The sequence below is a fragment of the Electrona antarctica genome (assembly GCF_951216825.1).
Source record: "Electrona antarctica genome assembly, chromosome: 11".
Lineage (NCBI taxonomy): Eukaryota > Metazoa > Chordata > Actinopteri > Myctophiformes > Myctophidae > Electrona > Electrona antarctica.
This window is the reverse complement of record NC_136792.1, coordinates 15,014,339-15,038,580: the sequence shown is the minus strand read 5'-3', so window position 1 is coordinate 15,038,580 and position 24,242 is coordinate 15,014,339. Positions and strand designations below refer to the sequence as shown.

The 24,242-nt window shown below is 46.0% G+C and overlaps 1 protein-coding gene across 1 annotated transcript; it reads right to left on the bottom strand.

Annotated features, from left to right (window-relative positions):
* abcf3 (ATP-binding cassette, sub-family F (GCN20), member 3) lies at window positions 1-23,973 on the bottom strand. The gene is made up of 21 exons (XM_079514634.1): window positions 23,771-23,973; window positions 21,896-22,043; window positions 20,111-20,193; window positions 19,340-19,395; window positions 18,782-18,879; window positions 18,395-18,517; window positions 17,951-18,217; window positions 17,761-17,841; window positions 17,606-17,665; window positions 17,115-17,171; window positions 15,227-15,249; window positions 14,745-14,800; window positions 6,492-6,692; window positions 6,115-6,191; window positions 5,474-5,518; window positions 4,984-5,116; window positions 4,676-4,764; window positions 3,716-3,807; window positions 2,579-2,711; window positions 2,214-2,301; window positions 1-1,938 (listed from the first exon to the last, which is right to left on the bottom strand). The coding sequence occupies exons 1-21, from the start codon at window positions 23,841-23,843 to the stop codon at window positions 1,780-1,782; spliced, it is 2,142 nt and encodes a 713-aa protein (XP_079370760.1). The 5' UTR covers window positions 23,844-23,973; the 3' UTR covers window positions 1-1,779.
* Window positions 23,974-24,242: the final 269 nt, after the last annotated feature.

Genomic DNA, 24,242 nt, shown 5'->3' with positions numbered 1-24,242 from the left:
TGACAGGAAAAATTATCATTTATTTGTATTTTGTCTTTTTCTTTTTTATATAATTCTCCAACGGGGTATGACATTTATACACTCTCCTCTCCTCGGATCTGGAGTGGAAGCACACCAACCATCCAATCAGAAATCCCCTTTGTCACTCATATGGGAGCAGTTACACCCACCACACACAGTAGAACATTAGCAGTCTTCCATGTCCATTGTTATTTACGTAACATGTGGTCAGTTCCACTACATTTAACCACTTAAACTCTATAGTCTATCATCACTGTCGAGCAGAATCTTGTAATTCTACATGTAATTGCTTAGTTGGGTTATGTTTGCAAAATATAAATTAAAACCAATACTTCTACCAAGTCTTTCCTTAATCTGATGTAATTTTATCCTACAACGAGTGGTACCGGTGAAAGATTTCATAACTCCCTGTAACAATGTTCATAACCGCAAAATCCCACCCACGCTCGGAGCTGCAGTGGCCTCGGGATGGAGTTATGCCATTTTTCACTGTACCACTCGTTCTGGGATAGATTCAGATTAAAAGGTAAGAAAACGGCTAGTCTGGAATTCTCCATTAAAGCGTCTGTGTGTTTTCTTTATATATATTTAACCAATGAATAGTAAACGGATTTGGACAAGCAAGGTTTCCACCCGACGGCAACGATATACTTGGGCCCCCTCTAATTTCCCCTTTACGACAAATCTTTTCGCCAAAAATAGCCGATCTACAAGCTCACACAAGGTGTTGAGAGCTTGTACATTGGCCATTTTCACAGAAGGACTTGCCTAGTCTCGCAAGCCAGACTGATGCCTCCCACAATTTTCAAATACTTCCGTCATACTGTCTGGAGCATTTAAGCTCTGAAAATGATCAGAACATCCGCCTTTCCATTTCTGGCAAATTCGTCCCAATATAAATCAAAATAAACAAAGCATATATAGCTTGCTGCTTTTCAGAAAAAGGAATAAAACATAAAATGCATATTCATATTTTAAAATATATTTTTGTGAACCGAAATAACGACAGCTTCCGTTCTCGGATTTCGGGAGGTGCAGTTCCAAACTCTATATAACATTCAGAGATTGTGGATTAGTTGTCTGGCTTATACGATACTAGGACTTTCCCAGAATAAGGACACTAGAGAGTAGGGATGCTAGGGTTCATTGCATTAAGTTAACCATCCACACACCACCACTAGGGGATGAGCTGACCAGTGTGTCAGCAGGCATACCGTAGATGGATTTAAACTGAGATACATTCAGCCTCTCCAAATGTCCAACATTGGTGTGGTTGACAAGGGGACATTCAGCCTCTCCAAATGTCCAACATTGGTGTGGTTGACAAGGGGACATTCAGCCTCTCCAAATGTCCAACATTGGTGTGGTTGACAAGGGGACATTCAGCCTCTCCAAATGTCCAACATTGGTGTGGTTGACAAGGGGACATTCAGCCTCTCCAAATGTCCAACATTGGTGTGGTTGACAAGGGGACATTCAGCCTCTCTAAATGTCCAGCAGTGTTCCAGCGAGGTACAGAAGACTGACCACTCAACATGTGTCAGAGTAGTACTGTACTGCATGTCCAGAGAGAGAGGGAGGGAGTGGGTGGGGGGGATGCTGGGAAATGTTCTCATGTTCCTCCATGTCTGATTGCTTTGTCTCATATTATGTAAAGTTATATACGGCCGGCTGTCGAGTCATTTGTGGTCAGAGTGGGGTCGGGCTGTGGCTGTGCCGATTGGCCAGGTCGCGGGGAACGCTGATTGGCTCGACCAATCACAGGTAGCCCTCCTTGCGGAACTGTTCTTGCAGGATGTCGCGGTATTCGTCGAACCCGCCTTCGATTCGTCTCACCTTTCCATGCTCGCAGACCCACAGCTCATGACACACCATGCGAATCAGCCGCTCGTCATGGGATACCAGCACCACGCCCCCCTGGGAGACAAGGGGGAGGAGTTAGAATAACTCAGCGGGATGAAACGGGTCAATAATATATCGTCTGTCGGGCAGAAACCTCTCATCTCTTTTAAAATCCTGAAAAAACAGTTTTTGACTTATGTTTCCACCCGACAGACAATATATTACAACTGCATTATATACTGTACATACATTTTGTGTGGCAATGCCTTTTTTATGACACAATATTGTCATGAACTTTGGCATGTCAAAGCAGAAGCCACATCTATTAATTTCCGTTAGTTTTTTTTTACCTTGTACTTGTTGAGCGATTTGGCCAGAGCCTCAATGGTTTCCATGTCCAGATGGTTGGTGGGCTCATCTAGAATGTAGAAGTTTGGACTGACAGACAGACAGACAGACAGACATATTCAAACATTTGGTCCCAGACTCAGTTCCTCATAGATGTTGTTTACCAGGGCAGAGTTGTGTTGTGTTTTGTGTTGTTTACCAGGGCAGAGTTGTGTTGTGTTTTGTGTTGTTTGCCAGGGCAGAGTTGTGTTGTGTTTTGTGTTGTTTACCAGGGCAGAGTTGTGTTGTGTTTTGTTTACCAGGGCAGTTGTGTTGTGTTTTGTGTTGTTTACCAGGGCAGAGTTGTGTTGTGTTTTGTGTTGTTTACCAGGGCATGGTCATCTGAGCGAAGGCCACTCTGCTCTTCTGTCCTCCAGACAGGCTAGCAACGGGTCGCGTGGCCAACTCCCCCGTTATGCCATAACCTCCTAACTGATGCCTGTACTCCTCCTCGTTTCTGCCTGCAAGAGACACGTTTCACATGGATTCATGTCTAACTTAATTTTTCTTCATAACATTACATTCATACTATTAACCACTTAAACCCTCCGTTCTTAGTGAAACAGAACTGAGTTGCAACCCTTTTTTCCACCAAAAATATTTATTTTATAATGTTCCCGCCCAGAATATGGATGCTTTGCTGGGTTCAAGTGGTCGACAGATTATCAAACATTAGTCTGATTACCTGAGATCTGTGTGCATTAAGTAGTTATTTGTACAAAAAACACATACATTCGAACCTAGCAAATTCTTAACTGAACAAGGTTTTATTAAATATTATTCCGTAAAACTTCATACGCAAGACTGCAGACCTCTCGTCATAGTTGGTGCTGAGAAAATCTTGCGAGATCAAATTATTCATACTTTACATCATATTCTATCTGGGGTTCTCAACCCGTGGGTCGCGACCCCTCGGGGGGTCGCCAAATTATTTTAGGGGGTCCCCAAATTATTTTCAAAAAAAAAAAAAAAAAAAAAAAAAGATTTATTTTTAAATTTTATTTTCACGATTTTTCAAAAATAGCAGACCTACAAGCTCATAGCGCACCACTCGGTGGCACGCTATGAGCTTGTAGATCTGCTATTTTTCAATAGCTAAATTATAACTGCTTAAAACACCAAAAGGGGTTCCCGCCCAAAATGGTTTAAGGTTATTGTAGCAGTCAATTTATATTGGGGGTCGGGCGGGGGTCCCGAGACATTGCCAAAGCATTTCCGGGGGTCCCCGGCCAAAAACGTTGAGAACCCCTGTTCTATAGCATCATTATAATAAGGTTAGGTGATATAATGGTTTAAAGCCTGGGCTATGAAAAATGGAAAAAGATCCATCTATTCACACAAAACAAAATATATTCACACGAAACAGTACAATCCCCACTGTTAAATGATTGTTTAAATAAAATGAAGGCACCCAATTCAGTGCAATAATATGACAAGAAGAGGAGGTTGAGTTGCGTAGCGTTACCAGGGAACTTGTTGAGGAGTAGTTCTATAGAGCAGACGTTGAGATCCAGCTGGTCTACGTGATGTTGACTGAAATAGCCGATCTTCAGATTCCTAGAGGACACATGAAGATCACATACAAAACCCTTTTCATATCAGACAAGGCCCATTATTTATTCGGCATTTGAGCCACGGACCACCATTTGATGACATTTAGCCCCTCGGACTCAAAACTATAAAGAATATTTTGTTGTTGGATATGATTTTGTCCACAATTCTACGCTGTATTCATGTGGTATAATTAGGAGATACATTCTCTAATTGTGTAGACTTCTTGTGAATTAAGAAATGCAGATGTTAACTCTTGAGAGCATAAAACCAAATCCATTTGGTTTCATTTTACACTCTCAGGAGTTAAAGATTTATAAGGGTCCATTTAGTTACCAACTCTCCATCATTTAGCTGGCGACCACCTGGAACCCCCTCAAGTACCACTGGTGGTCCCTGGATGGACCACTGACATACAACACATTACACTACATACAGCAGATGTACACACTCATTGTAGATCTGCTATTTTTGATTCTTTTTTTGAAAATTCTTGAAAGCGTTTTGGGGGTCTGCGCTGCGGCACTCAATTTGAGGGTCCTTGGCAGGATTTATTTTTGAGAACTACCGATTTACAAGACATTTGCAGAATGGGCCTCAGGTCTAACTGTGTTAAAACAACATGTCGCCTCCGTCCCCTTTTCATATGCGTTGGGAGCTTGTAGATCTCTTATTAAATACTATAGTTTCCTATAGTCTATAGTAATTATTATAGAGCTATTTAACAGTTATTTAAACATATATATGAATCACTTACTGCACTTTTAACTGAAGAACAACAATGACAGTAAGGTACAGTAGACATGACTGTAGTAGACATGTCGTCTCTGTAGAGTGGAGACAGTGACGATATTAGACAGTGAAGTAAACATACCTGTGAGAATGTCTCATCCCTTTAACTGGTGTGAGTTCCCCCATCAACAGCTTGAGGACGGTGGTTTTACCTGCACCGTTCTCCCCAACCTTAACACACGCACACACACACACACACACACACACACACAAATCCCCAATTAATGGGGAATCCCATTAACCCCCCCCCCCCCCCCCCCCCCCAAAAAAAAAGTAATGTAGTGAAAATAGGCATGCCTGCTTTTTTTCTCTTGTGCAGCTGAGTGTCCTGGTCCGTGTGTGTGTGTGTGTGTGTGTGTGTGAGAGAGTGTGTGGGTGTGTGGGTCTTACTATACATATGCGTGACTCGAGGTCAGCAGAGACGTTCAGTCCCTGGAACAGAGTCAGTTCAGGATTGTAATAAAACTCCACTTCATCCAACTGCAGGATGGGAGGAGACAGCTTCTCAAAGTTATCTGGAAACCTGCAAAACACACACGGACACACAGTTCTCAAACCCACACATTGATAACCTATATTTAGCTGCAGACCTCCATCTGAAAATGATTTGTGCCAAAAAAAAAAATTATATTTTTCAAAACAATTTTAAAATAGCAGATGTACAAGCTTGCTTGTACATGCCCGTGGGGGTCCCAGGACCGGATTGTTCAGTCCACCCATCTGACGTCTTGACAATTGTCCACAATTACCTTGGGCTTTGAGGAAAATCCTCAAAGCCAAACCCTTATGTGTTTTTATTGTTTTAAACATAATATTGGTAGTACTATTCGATGTCTCATACACCAGTATCTGAATTAAAATAACAGTGAAGTTATCTCACCTTAAAGTCACTTCGATTTCCTTCTCAAGAGGTTTGAGTGGAGGCCTACGCGCACACACGCACGCACACACACACACACACACACACACACACACACACACACACACACACACACACACACACACACACACACACACACACACACACACACACACACACACACACACACACACACACACACACACACACACACACACACACACACACACACACACACACACACACACACACACACACACACACACACACACACACACACACACACACACAAAGTGACTGGAGGAAATGATAGACCCTTCTCTGCTGTAGTTGTGCAATAAATTACGAGTATAAGTGGTTAAGTAATCAATGAAATACTAATTAGGTTAACTGTGATCACACCAGCCTATCATCTGTTGGGTAGAAACAAAACTGTTACTTTTCAGGATTCAAATTAAAAAATGGCAACAGTGGCACATCTACAAGGAAAAAAAGTCTTCTACTTTTGTGTTACGATGTAGTATGATCAAGCAGGGCATTCATTTTACAAAAAGAAAAGAAAAAAAGGAAAGAATATGAATATGCAGATACGGTTTCTGCCAGATAATATTTAACAAGGTGCACTTTAACAAAATGTTGTGGTTGTTTTATTGTTTACTCACAGTCGCTCCAGCAGTTTGAGTTTACTCTGAACCTGAGCTGCTCTGTTGGCGTTGTACCGGAACCGGTCGATGAACACCTGAAAACACATCATTATTATTATTACTATTATTCCTGTGCCAGAAACCTGTCAATACCATGCAGACATCTTGAAGGTTCCCAGTTCCCCCAGAGTTAGTGTCGAAGTGTCCTTGAGCAAGAAGCTATTCCCACCTAAAAATGCTCCCGATGAGCAGATTGTTGCCTTCATGGTTTCCTCCGCCATTGGTATGTAAATGTGTGTGTGAATGGGTGTACAGGATGTAATGCACAATCTATGTAAAGCACCTTGGATAAAATCCACCATTTATTTTATATTGTAAATTGTAGTCAACAGTACCTGTATGTGTTCTCTGTATTGAACCTGAGCCTCGTACTCTCTGTGCTGGTTCTTCAGTCGGTCTTCTTTGGTCTTGACAAAGTTCTCGTAGTTGCCACGGTAACTTTCCAGTCGCTGGGAGTGCAGGTGGACGATGTCCGTGACCACGGCGTTGAGGAAGTTACGGTCGTGAGACACGACCAGGATGGTCTTCGACCATGTCTGTCCACACAACACACACGTTAAAACTAAAGACAGGCAGTAGGGAGAGCTCAGACAGTGTGGCAGAGAGACAGTAGGGCAGCTGAGACAGTGTAGGAGAGACAGACAGGAGGACAGCTAAGAGACAGTGTAGGAGAGACGGACAGGAGGAAGGCTGAGAGAGAGAGAGAGACAGAGAGTGTGTAGGAGTGACAGACAGTAGGGAAGCTGAGAGGGAGACAGTGTAGTAGGTATGTAACGGCGTTCCCCACCATTCACATAAACACTGAATAGCCCACTTTAATTACTCGCATAAATATATTGGTGGCTCAGGAGGTAGAGCAGGTCGTCCAATGATCCCTGGATCAGCGGTTCGAATCCCGGCTCCTCCTGTCCACATGTCGAAGTGTCCTTGGGCAAGACACTGAACCCTACATTGCCTCCAATGAGTCGGTCGGTGTGAGCTCTCCACCATTGGTGTGTGAATGTGGGAAGTGAGGACGCTGGCGTTTACTGTTCGCCGCTTCACCTCCCAATGTATGAACGAACCACTGTAAAGCGCTTTGAGCACTTGGAAAAGCGCTATAAAAATGCAATTCAATATTGTGTGCCGGGCATCCTGCATTAATAAATTATTGTCAACCACTAGGTGTCTTAATAGACCTGCCTGACAATGATCGAGAAACAGAAACTAAACCACGGCGCACTTCTAATTTCCAAAGTAACTTACGAGGTTTTAGGTAGTAGGCACGGTCAAAAAATACCAGAAGATACACAAGCTAGCAGAACTCCATAATATCGTTTTCACCATTTTATTTTCCTCACCGAGGCCAACAACGGACGTGTTTCAGCTCAAACAGCCTTCATCAGTGTTGATCAAGACGCCAACAGGAAATCACTACAAGATGAATTGAGAGCGCATCGTTGCTACAGGTTACTGTGAGTAAACAAAGCACTCGTACTCATGGAACTAAGTAAGCTCACCGTACTGAGTTCAATGCAGCTTTTCACTCAATTTTGGTTTGGAAGCCCCCTCTCAATCGCAACCCCCAAGTAAGTAGCCTAAGTGAAAGTGAAATCTGAGACCGTGTGTCCACTCGGCTGTATCTGCACGGGCAGCCCTGTTGCTCAGACGGCCACGCAGCACTTCTCTTCGTAATCGCCACTATGGAGTTGGGAGGAGTGTTAGACCGGGGTCTCCTCGCACACGCATGCTCCAAATAATTCCACATTTCCCACAAATCTTCCTCAGTATTCTGGCTATTATAATAGCCACTTTCTGCAGCCTTAAGTGGTGGAACGTCATTTTCGTCATCACTTTCAGCCCCTCATCCCCCACACCCTTTTTTCCTTTCATGGCGCTAGAGAGAGAACGGCCAGTCAAGCTATACTAGCAATAACTGTACCACCTGTTATCGGACTAAAGCAGTGATGTAAATAGGGTGCGTTTTGCGTCCCAAAACACACTTTATAGTTTTGGGCCGCAATACACAAACAACCTCTGCGTCCACGGGATGCACTACTACTGTACTCAGCATACACAGTAATAATAATCCACGTGGAAAAAAAAGAAATCGCGGGGGGAAAAAATGCGGTAAAACAATAATCTACGGACACAATGATTTTGCATGCCCGCATCCGACCTCATCCCATGTTATAAAAAATAAAATCCACGTAGGAATCGTTGTAGTAGAACCACTAGTCTGTAACAACACTGTCAACACGCGCGCCGCCATGTTGGCTCTGAGCACAGCCTCTAGACTAGAGCTGTTTAGAGACAGAGTGATGACAATGGAGTGATCAGTGACGCATGCAGCCCCACGAATAAGCAGTGAACGGAGATGTCGCAACTCTCTCAACTAAACGGCGCTGCCTCCGACAGAAATATTTAGGGGAACATGTTTTAGCGTGACAAGCAGACCCGATTCAATGGGAAACACACATTGTGTAACACACGCCGATATTTTGCTTATAGGGTACACCAGAAAATAAATAGTCTAGTATTACAAATAATAATAAAACGGTGCTATCAGTGTGCAAGTAACGTACTGTGTGTGGTAAAACGTAAGTTACGTATGTAACTATGGTTCTATGAGTCCCGAATGACCGCCAGAGGCGGTGCTTAAGCACTGAATACGTCCCTTCGCGCATGCGCCGTCGAGTATTTTATACCAACAATGTCAATTTTGACCCCATGATGACCCGGAGTCGTCTATATCTTCCGGCAGTCTACAGGGGTTCAGTCCCTACAGAATCTTCTCGCGAGACCACGAGGATTCTGAGTGACAAGAGTGCTCTGGCGGTCATTCGGGACTCATAGAACCATAGTTACATACGTAACTTACGTTCTATTTCGTCCCTGCTGACCGCCAGAGGCGGTGCTTAAGCACTGAATGACTTATACCAGCAAAGTCACGAGGAATCCTGATCCCAAGCCATAAGGAGTAGAATCGGAGGACTCTCGTAAGAGGACCACGTCCAGCGGGTGGGGAGTGGCAACACTCACCCAGTGGAACATAGAAAACTCGCTGTGATGCCCATGAGGCAGCGGCAGATATATTCCAGGGGTACTTCCCTCGGGGCAGCCCATGATGTGGGGACGCTCCCGTTAGAGTGGCACCTCACGCCAAATGGTAGGGTACGATTACTCGCCCCATACGCGTGGTTAATGGCATCCACAATAGTGTGGGGCGGGCGCTGTCTGGAGAGAGCACCGCCTTTGAAAGGGCCATCGTCACAACGGACCAGCCATTCTGACCGCCGAATGCATGTGGCAGGTCTAACAAGCGGCTCTCAGGGCCCACGTTGGGCGCAATAGTTCCCGCTTGTCAATCCACTCTCCTGGTGGAGGGCAAGACTGTGCTAGCCGTATAGGCTGGTTGGGGTGTGTATGTGACAGCACCCTCAGGAGGAACACTGTGTTCGGCCACAGAGACACTCAGGCCGTCTGAGCTTTGCTTCAGACGCAAGTCACTGACAAACAGGGCGTGCCGCTCACTGACACGCTACGTTGAGGTAATGGCCAGGAAGAATTCAGTCTTCCATGACCCTCTAAACTCCGCCCGTGCCAAGGGCTCAAAGGGAGGCCTGTATAGACCATGCCGCACTAGGGAAGAGCCTGTGCCGGAGTTCTCAGGGCTCGTAGAGGATGCAACCTCAGAGCCCCCATCAGGAAGAGGGACGCCAGACTGTGGCTCCCCACTGTGGCTGTGCGATATTGATTCTAGCATATCGACATGATATTTCCCCTACTTATGCTTTTAGAGTAGGAGATCGGCCCTCGTCTAGGAGGGACTGCGGAACGCCAGAAAGGTAGGCAGAGCAGCGCACTAGGTCTTTGCTCTGACCCTCACGTCAGTTGGAAATAGATTCCATCGGTTATCGTACCGTAGTCTGATGGATGTCATGGCACCCTTGAATTCAGGGTGGCATGCTTGGCTGGTTCCACACAGCTGCTCGGCAGCGGTTCAGGGCTACCAGCGGCCAAACGCACAGTTGGGGGCGTCGAGCATTTGAATGCCATATCCGACCGCCTCCCAGTTGAGGAGACCTCTGTCGGGGAGACGCCATGGCGTCCTCCGACTGGGTCTGTTCAGCAGAGGAAACCAAGTACTTCTTGGCTGGAGGGGGGCAACCAGAAGAATGGTGTGACCCTCCTAAAGAACTCTCTGAAGCGCTGGTCGTATCAGAGAGGCAGTGGCAAGGCATATGCAGTGCCTCTGGCCAGTGCGCATTTAAAAGGATAGTGCCCTGTGGGCGGTGGCCTAGTTAGGGCCATGTGTGTCAGGAACGATGCAGGTCGTTCTGTTCATACTGGCTATGTGGCATGAAGGCCTGCGGGCTGACAGCCATTTGTGGCGTTCAGGTTCTATGAAACCATCGGACCATTGCGTCCTGGCCCGGAGGGCTGGATGTCTCCGTTAGGGAGAACCGGAGAGGTTAGCGAGTCAGCGACTCTAGGGTGAGCTGCACAAGTCAGGGGGTCCATAGACACCTACGGCAGCCAAGCAAACGTGGCCCCGCCCGATGACTTACATGATACACGGTCGAGGTGTTGCCCGAACGTATGAGAATGTGCTTGCCTCTCAGGTACGGCAGGAAGTGCTGTAGAGCAGAGCATGAACTTCATAACCCTGTTGGGTCCCATCAATTCAAGACATGTCGACAACAGTCTGTCTTGCGTCACGAGGAAGTATGTAGATCGGACTTCCCTTGGTGTGACTGAGGATCTACGGCCTCTGTTGCGCCCTTGGGCAGGAGGACACATCACTCCTGGTCTGATACTAGGGCTCTCGTCATGTTGCTGATAACGGCCATTTTGACCCCCCCGGATATGGGGGGCTGGCGTCAGAAGGCACTGCACAGTCCGGAAAGTCACAGGCAGGTCCCTGCGTGGGACGCCAAGGAACACACTGGCCTAGTGTGGGCCGGCGGTGATACGCGAGCTCAGAGGACAGTGATTTCGTCTCTGTTGGAGCTCGTTGGGAGGCGTGATGTGTCATAGGCCTGCATGCTGCAGCCTGGCTTCCCCACCTGGATGGTTCGCTCCAGCGATTCTTGCACAGCTGAACCACCTAGTGCTCCTGGCTCCTCAGGGAGACTACGGAGAGTTGGCCTAGGCTCCTCAGTCAGGCTTGACTGTGAAAGCCCGACTTGGCGGGTGGCACCGGTTCCTCTGGACGGGCCAGTGCACAACAGTCATACCAGCTAGCCCAGGGCGCGGACGCTACTGGTTGCTAGGTGTTGGCCATATGCTGAAGGAAGGGAGCGTGTACGCTGCCTGTACCAGCAGAGGCTTTAATCTAGATCGGCATAGTGCACACCGGTGCACACCAGTCCCAACTAGCCCAGGGCGCGGACGCTACTGGTTGCTAGGTGTTGGCCATATGCTGAAGGAAGAGAGGCTCCTCAGTCAGGCTTGACTGTGAAAGCCCGACTTGGTGATGGGCTAGAGCTAGGATGGACATCAGCCGTCCTCTCTCTGAGGACATGACACCAAATGCCTCCAGTGACGGTGAGGGCTGACCCGCGTCTGAAGAAGGCGCTTGGAGGATCCAACTGCCTACTGTGGTATGACTAACAATTAGCGTTCCACGGCTATGCGCATGAAGGTGCGCATGGAGCCATCTCGGCCAGTGGGTCCTGAGCTGAGAAGTAGGAGGCTGGCTCTGATGCATCTTCCTCATAGTCATGGAAGTGCATAGCTTAAGCTGTCGGGGAGAGCACATCGTCCTCGAGTCAGCTGTGGCATCGGAGGGGGAGGCACTCGAACCCTCCGAGGTGCCTAGGTGTTATCCGAGGTGAGCATGGACCTCATGTGGGCCAACTCCGCAGATAGCTGAGCCCTCTCGGATCTGCTGTGGCCGGCGGTCAGACCTTTTCCTCCTGGCACACGGGGCAGGACCACGGTCGGCTCACGGCTGAAGGGGAGCTTCACACGAGGTACAAAAGTGGGAGCTCTCCATTGTGGTGGCACCGGCCAGTGCACACCAGTCACACCAGCTAGCCCAGGGCGCGGACGCTACTGGTTGCTAGGTGTTGGCCATATGCTGAAGGAAGGGAGCGTGTACGCTGCCTGTACCAGCAGAGGCTTTAATCTAGATCGGCATAGTGCACACCGGTGCACACCAGTCCCAACTAGCCCAGGGCGCGAACGCTACTGGTTGCTAGGTGTTGGCCATATGCTGAAGGAAGGGAGCGTGTACGCTACCTGTACCAGCAGAGGCTTTCATTTAGATCGGCATAGTGCACACCAGTCCCAACTAGCCCAGGGCGCGGACGCTACTGGTTGCTAGGTGTTGGCCATATGCTGGAGGGAGTGTGTACGCCGTCTGTACCAGCAGAGGCGAGGTACAAAAGTGGGAGCTCTCCGTTGTGGTGGCACCGGTTCCTCTGGACCGGCCGGTGCACACCAGTCCCAACTAGCCCAGGGCGCGGACGCTACTGGTTGCTAGGTGTTGGCCATATGCTGGGGGGAGGAGGCGCGTACGCTGCCTGTACCAGCAGAGGCTTTAACTTAGATCGGCATATAATGACTTAATCAAACAACTGAATGCTGCTATACCTGCCGCAGCATGTGAATATGCATTTACGTTTTATGCAAATGCTCATTGTAGCACTTTGAGATTTAACCAGATGTAAAGTGCGTCATAGGAACAGCGCACAGACGCTGCTGTTAGCTAGACTGTGCGACCTGCATGGTCGCGGTGGGGGAGGAGAGCTTGCACGCTACCTGTACCCCCAGCTGAGGCTTACTTATAAATTATGATAATAAAGTAGCCTTCAGTCGAGGCTTGGACGCTGCTATGTAGCAGCTGTAGTGTTTCCTATGCGAACGTTTATCACAGCACTATGACGTTTATCCAAACTCCAAGTGCATTATTATTTATGTTTGCTAGTCCAGAGCGAAACAAAAGACACTTCCAATGCGCTAGTCAAGGCACTACTACGCATTCACGCTGGGAGGAGGGAGCACTAACGCTGCCTACACCAGCCAAAAGTTTGGTTAAATAAACCAACACAAACAAGTTTTGGAGAAAAGGCTACAGCCAATAGCTCCACCGATAGGGGCCGCCTGCTGAAGGAAGGGAGCGTGTACGCTGCCTGTATCAGCTGCAGCTAATAAACAGAACAAGCTATACACTAATAGCTGTTAATAAATGCTTGAGCTAACAAACGATTAGTAGCAAGTAACATCAAACTAGAGGCCGTATGCTGGAGGAGCGGAGCGCATACGCTGCCTGCCCTGTACCAGCTGGGCCAATAAACAGTAAGGCAAGCTATACACAGATCGCCGTTATAACAAATAGTATAATAAGCGCTTGGGCTACAACTACGGGTAGCAGCGCCAGTTAGAGACCCAATGCTGGAGACCAGCTGGGCTACTAACAACAAGACAAGCTATAGCCTACACGAATAGCTGTTCATAAACACCTTTAGCTTTGAGCTACTGGTAGCAGCTGTGAGCTACGCTGGCAGCAGCGCCAGATGCCCTGTGCTGGGGACCAGCTGGGCTAATAGGCCCCAAAGGTACCCAGGGGCACCTGTGGGGAAAAAACAAAGTGTACCCACTGTATACGCAAAAAACTGTTAATAGAGCTTTGAGCTCCAGACATACTGGTAGCAGCATCAGTATCGAGGCCCACTGCTGGGGGCCAGCTGGGTTAATAACCAGACAAGCTATGTACACCAATAGCTGTTAATACTCTGAGCTACAAACTACTGGTAGCCACATCAATACCCTGGGAGTATAGTCGCTTATAATAAGCGCTAGCGTTCACAGTCGAGCAAACCTCGTATGCGGAGCAGGGAGGCGGCGCGAACGCAGACTCTACTCACAAGAGGTTATGCCGTGATACAATACATCATATAATTTGAACGTCTGTTAGCGTTCACCGTCAAACAAACCTCGTATGCGGAGCAGGGAGGTGGCGCGAACGCAGCCTTTACTCACAAGAGGTTATGCCATGATGCAATATATCATATAATTTGAACGTCTGTTTAGCGGGGATAGCACCGCTTTAGACGATAACGTACCTTTTGTCCAGGGAGGTTTTGTTCGCCTTCATTACCGGCGAGAGAGATTGGACGCTGCCGTCCACGCGAATCCAAATAAACTCCACTCATAGAGGAGTAAAAACAAAATCCATAGTCGCAGTTCCTGGAGGGCGAACAGCCGCTACTCCGACCGATTCGGTCACGGAACTACCAGCGACTCGGCAGACACCATAGGCTACATATTGCATTGCATAGCAACACATCGCAGCTCGGTGCAAACTTGGTTCTCACAGGCGAGCGAGAAGAAATTAGGGACTGAACCCCTGTAGACTGCCGGAAGATATAGACGACTCCGGGTCATCATGGGGTCAAAATTGACATTGTTGGTATAAAATACTCGACGGCGCATGCGCGAAGGGACGTATTCAGTGCTTAAGCACCGCCTCTGGCGGTCAGCAGGGACGAAATAGAACCAGAAACACTGACTACTGAAGACATGCCGATGAGAGACAGTGTAGGAGAGAGACAGTGGGAGGGCTGAGAGAAAGAGTGTATACGAGAGGTTATTAAACAAACCTGTAAATAGGTCTCCAACCACAGAATGGCTCTGACATCCAACATGTTGGTAGGCTCTGGAACACACAACACACAGCACTTAGTGGAACATTAACAAAATCAAATCACCCATTCACACCGGCTTGGTGTGGAGGAAACCATGCAAGGCAGCAACCTACTCACTGGTGTGTCTTGCTCATTTTGATTTACAGAACAGCCGGGAGGAGAAGGGGATCGAACCGGGAACCGTCTGATTCCAAGACGACTGCCCTATCTCCTGAACCCCTGTCACTAAGGACCCACTACTACTACTGCTACTACTATTACTACCACCCTAAGGTACTACAACTAACCTATCATCATAATACTAATATATAATACTGATACAGTATCAGGTATATAATACAAAAGGTACATCATATTTACCATTTACCACATAATACTAATACAGTAACAGGTAGTTAAGTACTATTATATAAATGTAGTATTTTCTGTTTACTCACCATCAAGTAACAGGAGATCAGGTCTAAAAAAGAAATAACAATAAATAAATGCTGTTAGATCCAAACGGTTTTTAGGTATCAGTCAGTGTATTACACACACATCTACAATCTACATGCAATCTACATGTTTATTTATACGTGGGATGAATTAACGTTCATTTAAAGATAAAATTGGCAATGTTAGTTAATGAGTATCTACTCTGATTGTTCATACATTAACTGATATCAGAGCACTTTATGATGTCAACACCCGAGCTCTCTAAAATCAGAGCAAATTCACGAATGCACCCTACATGTATGTATATGAGCCTTATTTTTATCTTGTGAAGAAATGTGAATTGTGGATTCAAACAAATTAACATTTGCAAGTACAACGTGCATGTACAGACAGATTTTCAGCAAAGTTCAAATATTTAAGTGCATATATCCATCCATCTTCAACCGCTTATCCGTAGTCCGGTCGCGGGGGCAACAGCTCCTCCTGGGAGATCCTGAGGTGTTCCAAGGCCAGTTTGGAGATATAATCCCTCCATCCCCGGACGTACATTAAGGCCCTCCCTAGGGAGACGCTCGAGAGGCATCCTAACCAGATCCCCGAACCACCTAAGCTGGCTCCTTTTCCAAGCGAAGAAGCAGCGACTCTACTGTCTCTCTCGCGAGACTGAACTTCTGACCCTATCTCTAAGGCAGATGCCAGCCACCCATCAGGGAAAAGACATTTCGGCCGCTTGTATCCGTGACCTTAATCTTTCGTTCATGACCATAGGTGAGAGTAAGAACGAAGATAGCTTGGTAGACAGAGAGCTTTGCCTTCTCTTTTCGTCACAACGGTACGGTACAGCGACTGCAATACCGCCCCTTAGGCTTGGGCGATATTGATTTTTTGATATTGATAACGTGAATAATACTGCGATAATCGGTATTATCGGTTTTATTAATAAAACATTAATATATCACACTGACGGGCTGATTTCCCCTCTCCTCTCCTCTCCTCTCCAGTCAAAATGTCCCCTCCCCTCCACTCCACTCCCCTCCCCTCCCCTCCCCTCCTCTCCTCTCCTCTCCTCTCCTCTCCTCTCCTCTCCTCTCCAGTCAAAATTTCCCCTCCCCTCTCCTCTCCTATTTACATGACGGTAAAATTACGATATTAGTATTATGGCGGTATTCGGTATTATTGAGTGGTGTTTTATATACTCCGCGATATTACCGGTATTCGGTAATATTTATATACTCTGCGATATTACCGGTATTGATTTAAAATATCGCGGTAAACGGTAATATCGGTATATTGCCCAAGCCTACCGCCCCTGCCGCTTCGTGAAAAAAATCCACAATCCAGGTCTAGTCGCCCGTGGGTGTGCATGAAACGAGCATGTGCGCACGACAATTTCACAGCCCGTAAAAATACGCTTGTGTACTGTAATCACCCCTCGAATTCTCCGTGCGTCCAAAATAAATGCACGACTATCATTAAAAAAAAAATCTGACAAATCCAAAGCCCAAAGTGTGTGTTACGCTGTGCAACAGAGACACTTGGTGGTGAACAAACGCTATACCGCTATTTCCGTGCTCGGAGAGACCCAGGGACACACATAGCTTGTTTATAGGAGTGGTTGCACCACTCAAAAAATAAAATGACTAGGCACGTCAGTCGTTCCCGTCTGAAAGACCCCAGGGGTCCTTGAGGGGTCCCCAGCAAAAGTAGTTAAATACAGCATCACAATAATTCAACCACTTCAGCCATTTCAATTTTGGCCATTCAAAAATAGCAGATCTAGCTTGTACAACTGCTATTTTTGAATTATATGTATGTATATAAGTTTTGAATAATTTAGATTTATTTGTAACATAAAATAAAGAAAAAGAACCAGTGCTCTAAGAGACTCACCGTGCGAAGAGAGCTCTTGCCAACGCTAACCTCATCCTCCAGCCTCCAGAAAACTCCCTGACACACACACACACACACACACACACACACACACACACACACACACACACACACACACACACACACACACACACACACACACACACACACACACACACACACACACACACACACACACACACACACACACACACACACACACACACACAGTTGATTAATATATAGGAAATGATTATGGATTCGTATAAGTTAATCACTTAAGCCCTATATGCTTTTTCGTACAACAAATCGCGACATCTTTTCTGATTTTGAAACCTTTTGGCAAGTTTTGGGAGGGATGTGGGGGAAAATCCTTGGGAAATTCTATAACATGCTCAAAAAGGATGTAGTTAAGCTAAGTTAAGATAAAGGGAGACTTAAAGAGAGGCATAAAAATTGAGCTTGCACACAAAACACCTCCTCCAACACAGTTGATGCTCATTCAAACGTACTTGGTGGTTTGCTTTTGCATCTTGGGAGAAAAGCCCAGACCTGACAGGATAATTGCCGCTCTGTTTGTGTGAGACAGAAACACAGGAAGAAAAATGAGTCGGTCACAAATTATGAAGAAAGATAATAAGTGGTTATTAGTGGTTGTCATAGTTACCTAGCAGGAGCCTTATCTGCTTCTATTTCCTCCAGCTTGGCATAAACCTCAGTCAGTCGAACGCTCTCCGTCCCTTCAGCACTACCACATGAACACATACACGCAATGATTATGCATATCTACAACACTTTTATGCACTTTTTAAGAGTGAATAAAATGACATTTCAGTGACACTTTAACGTTAACGCACCTTCCGCTGGCGATGCGAGCGTTCAGCTGCTTCTCTTCGGCCAGTAGCCCCTCCCTCACCGTGTCGCTCTCCAGCACGCTGTTCAGTGCCTCCGTCTCGTCCCCGGCGACCTCCTGCTCCACGTGCAGGATGGAGATGTGGGCGGGGACACGCAGGCTGCGATTGGCCAGCATCTTCAGCAGGGTCGTCTTACCCAGCCCATTCCGACCTATCAGGCCGTAGCGCCGGCCCGTTGCCAGGCTTAGCTCCGCCCCTTGCAGGAGGGACCTGGATTTAGAGTTCAATGGAAATTATTCATCTTTATTCATTGAGCAATACCAAAACGTATTGATCCAATATGATGAAGTGGAATCCGTGGAAGTGTGAGGCGGCTTGATGTACAAATACATCCTCCGTTAAATCAAGACAGGGAAGGTCGCAGTCACCACGGAAACGCAGACTCACCTCTCGCCGAAGGAAACGTCAAAGTTCTCGATTCGGATGTCGTAGCTACGATTCTTGCCCGATGCGTCGACTCGGGTGTCCTTCTTGTTGCTGGCCTGACTGGCTGATGCCTCCTCCAAAACCCTGAGGGAGGGGCGGAGAGACTACGTTTCAACAAGGAACGATCAATGTGCTTTAGTTTACAGGACATTTTAATTTAAGTTTAAGTTAAACACATATATCCATAATAGGAAAACACCAATTCAGAACACAGAGCAAAAGAAAACAGGAGAGGATATTGTTAAACACCACTTCATATGGATAAAAGCAACTACGGTATTCACTGGTCACTAGCTTGACTGTGTGTTTGTGCATGTGTTTGCGTGTGCTGTGTGTGTGTCCACTAACAGAGGGGTGGACGGCTTCAGTGAATCTTTCTCATTTCTCCTCTCATGTTTGGCTTTTAGTTTGGCCTCTGCTTTCCCCAACTTCTTTGCATCCACAGTCTGCAGATAGACAGATGGAGGGAGGGAGGGAGAGAGGTAAACAGAGAGAAAGAGACCAACAGACAGACAGACAGATGGAGCAGTCTTGGTGAAAACAATACATATTTTTTTAAGATTTCCCCTATAATTACATGCCCAATTGCAGTGGTTGTGGTTCTCACACTATTTCATGCCAAGGACCCCTAAATTGATATTTGGCCGCAGACCACAATCTGAGCCAGGGGCCGTCAGAAGACAAGATTTGTGTTAAAAAAGCAAAATTATTCAAAAATGCTCAAACAAGCTTGCATAGTGAAGTGACGCATAGTGAGCTTGAAACCCCTTCAAAGACCCCTGGGTCCACGGACCCCTCTTTGAGACCACTGCAATATAGGGACAACAGGTTTAAAGATATGAGCTGAACAATAATAGTAATTACAATTTCCTGTTAATACGTTGAGACATGTTTGTAAATTGTTACCGTATTCTGTCCCCTCTTCACCATCCAAATACCTTGGACATCTTGTTCCGCTAACACTGATGAGGAAAACATGTCATACTATAACCATACTGTACAAAACATATGACAAAAATCAATTGATATTGATAAGTGACACAAATATACTGGGATAGGAACAACTCTGATTAGGACCCACTAGTACAGTATCAATAAGAGTAATGATAAGCTCAGAGACCTTGAGGCATTGGTTTTTTTTTTTTTTAATTCAGAAGCCGGGTCCTCCTTACAGAACTGGGTATCCCCGTCCCTATTCATTAGTCACTATAGAGCGTCGCAGTCCCGCCCCCTACCATGGACCAGGAAATGAATCCCAATGCATTTTTCCCATAGACATTTCATAAAGTAGTTATTTAAAGACGGTTACGCCGCGGACAAAGCCAACTCGAGTCGTGACAACTCATGACAACACAAACAATATTTTGGACCAAACAAATAATTACAAAGAAGAAAAACAACAAAAAAGGTGTTGTAACCTGCCGTTTTTTTCTTCTTTCTAATTATTTGTTCGGCCCAAAAAATTGTGTTTGTTGTCATGATTTGTCACGACTCGAGTTGGCTTTGTCCGCTGCGTAAACGTCTTTAAATAAATACTTTCTGAAATGTCTATGAGGAAAATGAACGGAGAATCATTTCCTGGTCCATGGTAGGGGGCGGGACTGCAGCGCTCTATACTAAACTATACACTAACTTAGATTATTCTGTGTGCGTGCGTGCGTGTGTACACATGCTTACTGTCTGGAGTAGCAGAAGATAGCTGTGACAGCTGGACAGGTGCGTCCAGCTTGACCTGATGGTGAGATTTGCCAGTACTGGTCCTGGTGAGACAACAACAACACATCACCTACAGATCCACCACTCACTGGTACAAGTTATTTAATTGTTTTGTATTGCACAATTTTATAAACCCATTTTTTCAATGATCTAATGTAATCATGGGTGCTACACTCCCTCTGCCAACCTGGGGAGAGCAACGGACTGACCTCATGCTTCCTTCAATGCATGAAGAGTCCAAACCGCTTCTTTTCATCTGACTGGGGGGAGTTTCCCCGGTTGGACGTAGCACGTTATTCCAACCAGTTCCTTTCCCCTCAATCAGGCTGGCCAGAGGGAGGCAGTTTGGAGACCAGCATTACTGCATGTATTGTGAGGGTACTTACCCTAGGAGACATGGGGAGAACATGCAAACTCCAGTTCTCACTAGTTCTACTACAGATTGGACTGGCTGGCAGTCTAATGAAGTCTTGAGATCAGTTGTTTGAAACTTGTGGAAAAGAACTACCTGAATGCAGTTATGCACCTCTGTCCACACCACACCGACAGATGGCTACTATGGTGCCAAAATAGCATAATGGCTTTTCAACAACAAAAACGCATAACTAACTAACTACTACACCGCAGGGTGCTTATAGGGCATGGGCACAAGGTTATCTGTATTTAGACTATTTTGGTGTATCATATCTTTGGTATTAATGTTAATTAAAACAATAAACACTGCATGCCTGCAGCACAATGCGCAACACCATATTATGATTATAAATAGCTAGAACCATTAGGAAAAAAATACATTTCTGTTTTAGTAGCCTACTGTAGAGTACTACTCACCACATGAGCCATGCACATCCACGAATCATTATCATAATTTCCGATAAAATGGCCAATCTATCAGATTAACCACTGTATTATACTTTCATGGTACAATGGTAACATGCGGAAATAGCCGTTCTAATGCTGAGCTTGTAGATCTGCTATTCTGCTTTTCACAGATTTTTATTATCGTTCATTATTAGTAATCGAGGCAAAAGTTTGAAATAATCATCAATCACATTGATTTTAAATTACCAGCCCTAATGTCAGTAGTAATGCCAATACCAGTTGCGACCATAGGTCGCAGTTTACTATGAAAGCCTGCATCTCCTGCCAATCAGTCAGTCACGCCTCGTGGACCCTTAGATCTCTGAGCTGACCTGTTCTGACCTCATCAAACCCTGTATGTACACTCAAGACACGCCTGGACGGCCTTGCAGAGGGTGTCCATATATTGACATATTGTGACAGTCTCATGAAAACCAGTGTGATTTCCACGACGTGAGTCACACTCGCAAATGAACATATGTGGAGCTGACTATCATCACCTGGATCTTAGTTATATGGACAGGTAGTTATGTCAGTAGTAGATGTCTGGCACAGCCTGTATGATTTCTGATCTAGAGGGACGGGTGCCGGTCGAAAACAGTCGGTTGATCCTATTGGTTCACCGATCTGAGCGTCCACCCCCCTCCTCCCCTCCTCGGTAGAAAACAGCGGAGAACACTGACGTCACCAAATTTGGAGTAACGCGTCTCTGCACTCTGTTATTGGTTAGCGAAATACAAGGAAGTGAGCTTCCTGTGTGCCAGAATTTCCAATGCGTTTCCCCAGGCTTTCATTTTTGAGCAGAGTGCGAACGGGGAAAAAAAGTCTGGGTACCGAGGCTAGTAGCTAGTTGACAACTAGTTAGTAAGTTAGTAGTTGCCTTACAGGTTAAGCGTGTCAAACATCTGGAAGCAGATGTCTCTGACATCATCTTCATTCTTGTTGTCAGAGGACGATCCCTGTAGGACTCCACCCACCGCATCGAACAGCTCCTCTCCATCCTCAAAGTCAGCACCCCCACTCGCCAACACACCTAACACACAAGGACACAAATATTTACAAGGTGCTGTACAGAGTGCAATCAGCAAATCCCGGACAAATACCCACACATCCTTCAGGGGTACAAGTAACAGCGTCTTCGCCATATTTGTCGGCTACCGATACCGATGAAACGCACGTTTCAAACTTCTTCAAGCAAATCAGTTCAAAGACACATGTAGTAAGTGAGGGCCTGGGTCAGGGCTCAGGTGTTTGCTTGTTCCATTTTATATCCTACTATACCTCTAGTACTCTTGGTTTTCTCTCCTACCAGGACCTCTTGGTTTTCTCTCCTACCAGGACCTCTAGTACTCTTGGTTTTCTCTCCTACCAGGACCTCTAGTACTCTTGGTTTTCTCTCCTACCAGGGCCTCTAGCAGTGATGGTTTTATCTCTTACCAGGACCTCTAGCAGTGATGGTTTTATCTCCTACCAGGACCTCTAGCAGTGATGGTTTTATCTCCTACCAGGACCTCTAGCAGTGATGGTTTTATCTCCTACCAGGACCTCTAGCAGTGATGGTTGTATCTCTTACCAGGACCTCTAGCAGTGATGGTTTTATATCCTACCAGGACCTCTAGCAGTGATGGTTTTATCTACTTATCTACTTGTTGTTAACTAGTTGTACGAACGCTTGTTTTCTATTGTTGTATTGTTTATTGGATCTTGTTTAGTCGATACACTTAATTGTTTTAGCTCATGCTCATTTGATTTAGCTATTTTGTCTCATCTGTTTAAGGAAATAGGTAGCTGATATATTGCACTTTTACCTTAGCGCTAGGTATACTCTTGGTTGCTTGTTTTTGCAGAAAATGCACTAAAGACTTCTGGTGATTAGTAGTTTTTGTTCCCTACCTATGTTGAATACACTTATTGTAAGTCGCTTTGGATAAAAGCGTCTGCTAAATGACTGTAATGTAATGTAATGTATCTCCTACCAGGACCTCTAGTACTGCTGGTTTTATCTCCTACCAGGACCTCTAGTACTGCTGGTTTTATCTCCTACCAGGACCTCTAGTACTGCTGGTTTTATCTCCTACCAGGACCTCTGGTACTGATTTTATTTTACTGATTTTTATATCCTACCATGCAGGTCCTATATTCTTACTACTTAACAGGACTTTATGTTAATTACATCAGAGATTAGCCCCAGCTGTCTGGTACCTAGACAAATGATATATATATATATATATATATATATATATATAATTTTTCTCAAGAAAGGCTCAGGTCTTTGGCGGTCTTAATTATTTGGGAAAATTATAATGAATTAACCACCAAAATAACCTTAAATGTGCTAGCTACGCGATTCATCACCCCGTCTCCCTTCACTGAGACAGACTCCAGGAAAGGGCAGGGGAAGGAGTGCCTGCCTAGCAATATGACATCTTTATTTCCAATGGAACATAAATATTACACATATTACACTACTAACAAGTGTCTCCCGACGTGTACCGCCTAAATACCTCTACAAATATTCATAATAAAAGTGATTAATTCCCTCTATGGTCGTATTATTAAGTATAAGTCATTGATGATGATCATTAGCCAGACTCCACTTAGCCACCCGGCAGCACGAACCAACGCCGGCCGGCCGGGCTTCACGTGGTTAAAAGAAAAAGGGACAAACACCAAACTACATGCGTTTCACATCATGAATACGTTTGTTTAGAATAAAGTGGGAGTGGGAGGCGGCGGTACGGTGTCCCTGTCTCCCGTTACCTGTGATATAGTCGAACACTTCGATGTCAATGTGAGGAAACTCTCTCTTCAGGATCTCCACGTATGTCGCCATGATACACCGGCCTCACTGACTGAGTCTGACGAGACGCACGCTGCGACGCGCAGGCGCCAACATGCGACAGACTTGCGGGGATGTGGCTGCGGAATCATGGGTAATGTAGTGATTGTAGTCTTGACTCAACGCGTGTGTCGTATGGTCGTGTGGCCAAAATAACTACTATGGTCAAGGCTCTCTACCAGAAAGAGCCAGGGGACGAAAGGGCCGAAAGGGGCGGCCTTTTCTGACAGAAAGCCAAAGGTGTACGTCATAGTGAAATAGTGGAAAAAAACGTCTGGTTTTCCGAGGCTAGTCCACCACTGATAGTGGCACTGTGGCAGCTGCATAGTAGAGGCCTACATGGGCTGGGCAACTGGAGGCCCAGGGTCCACATGCGGCCCCCACCTGATTGAT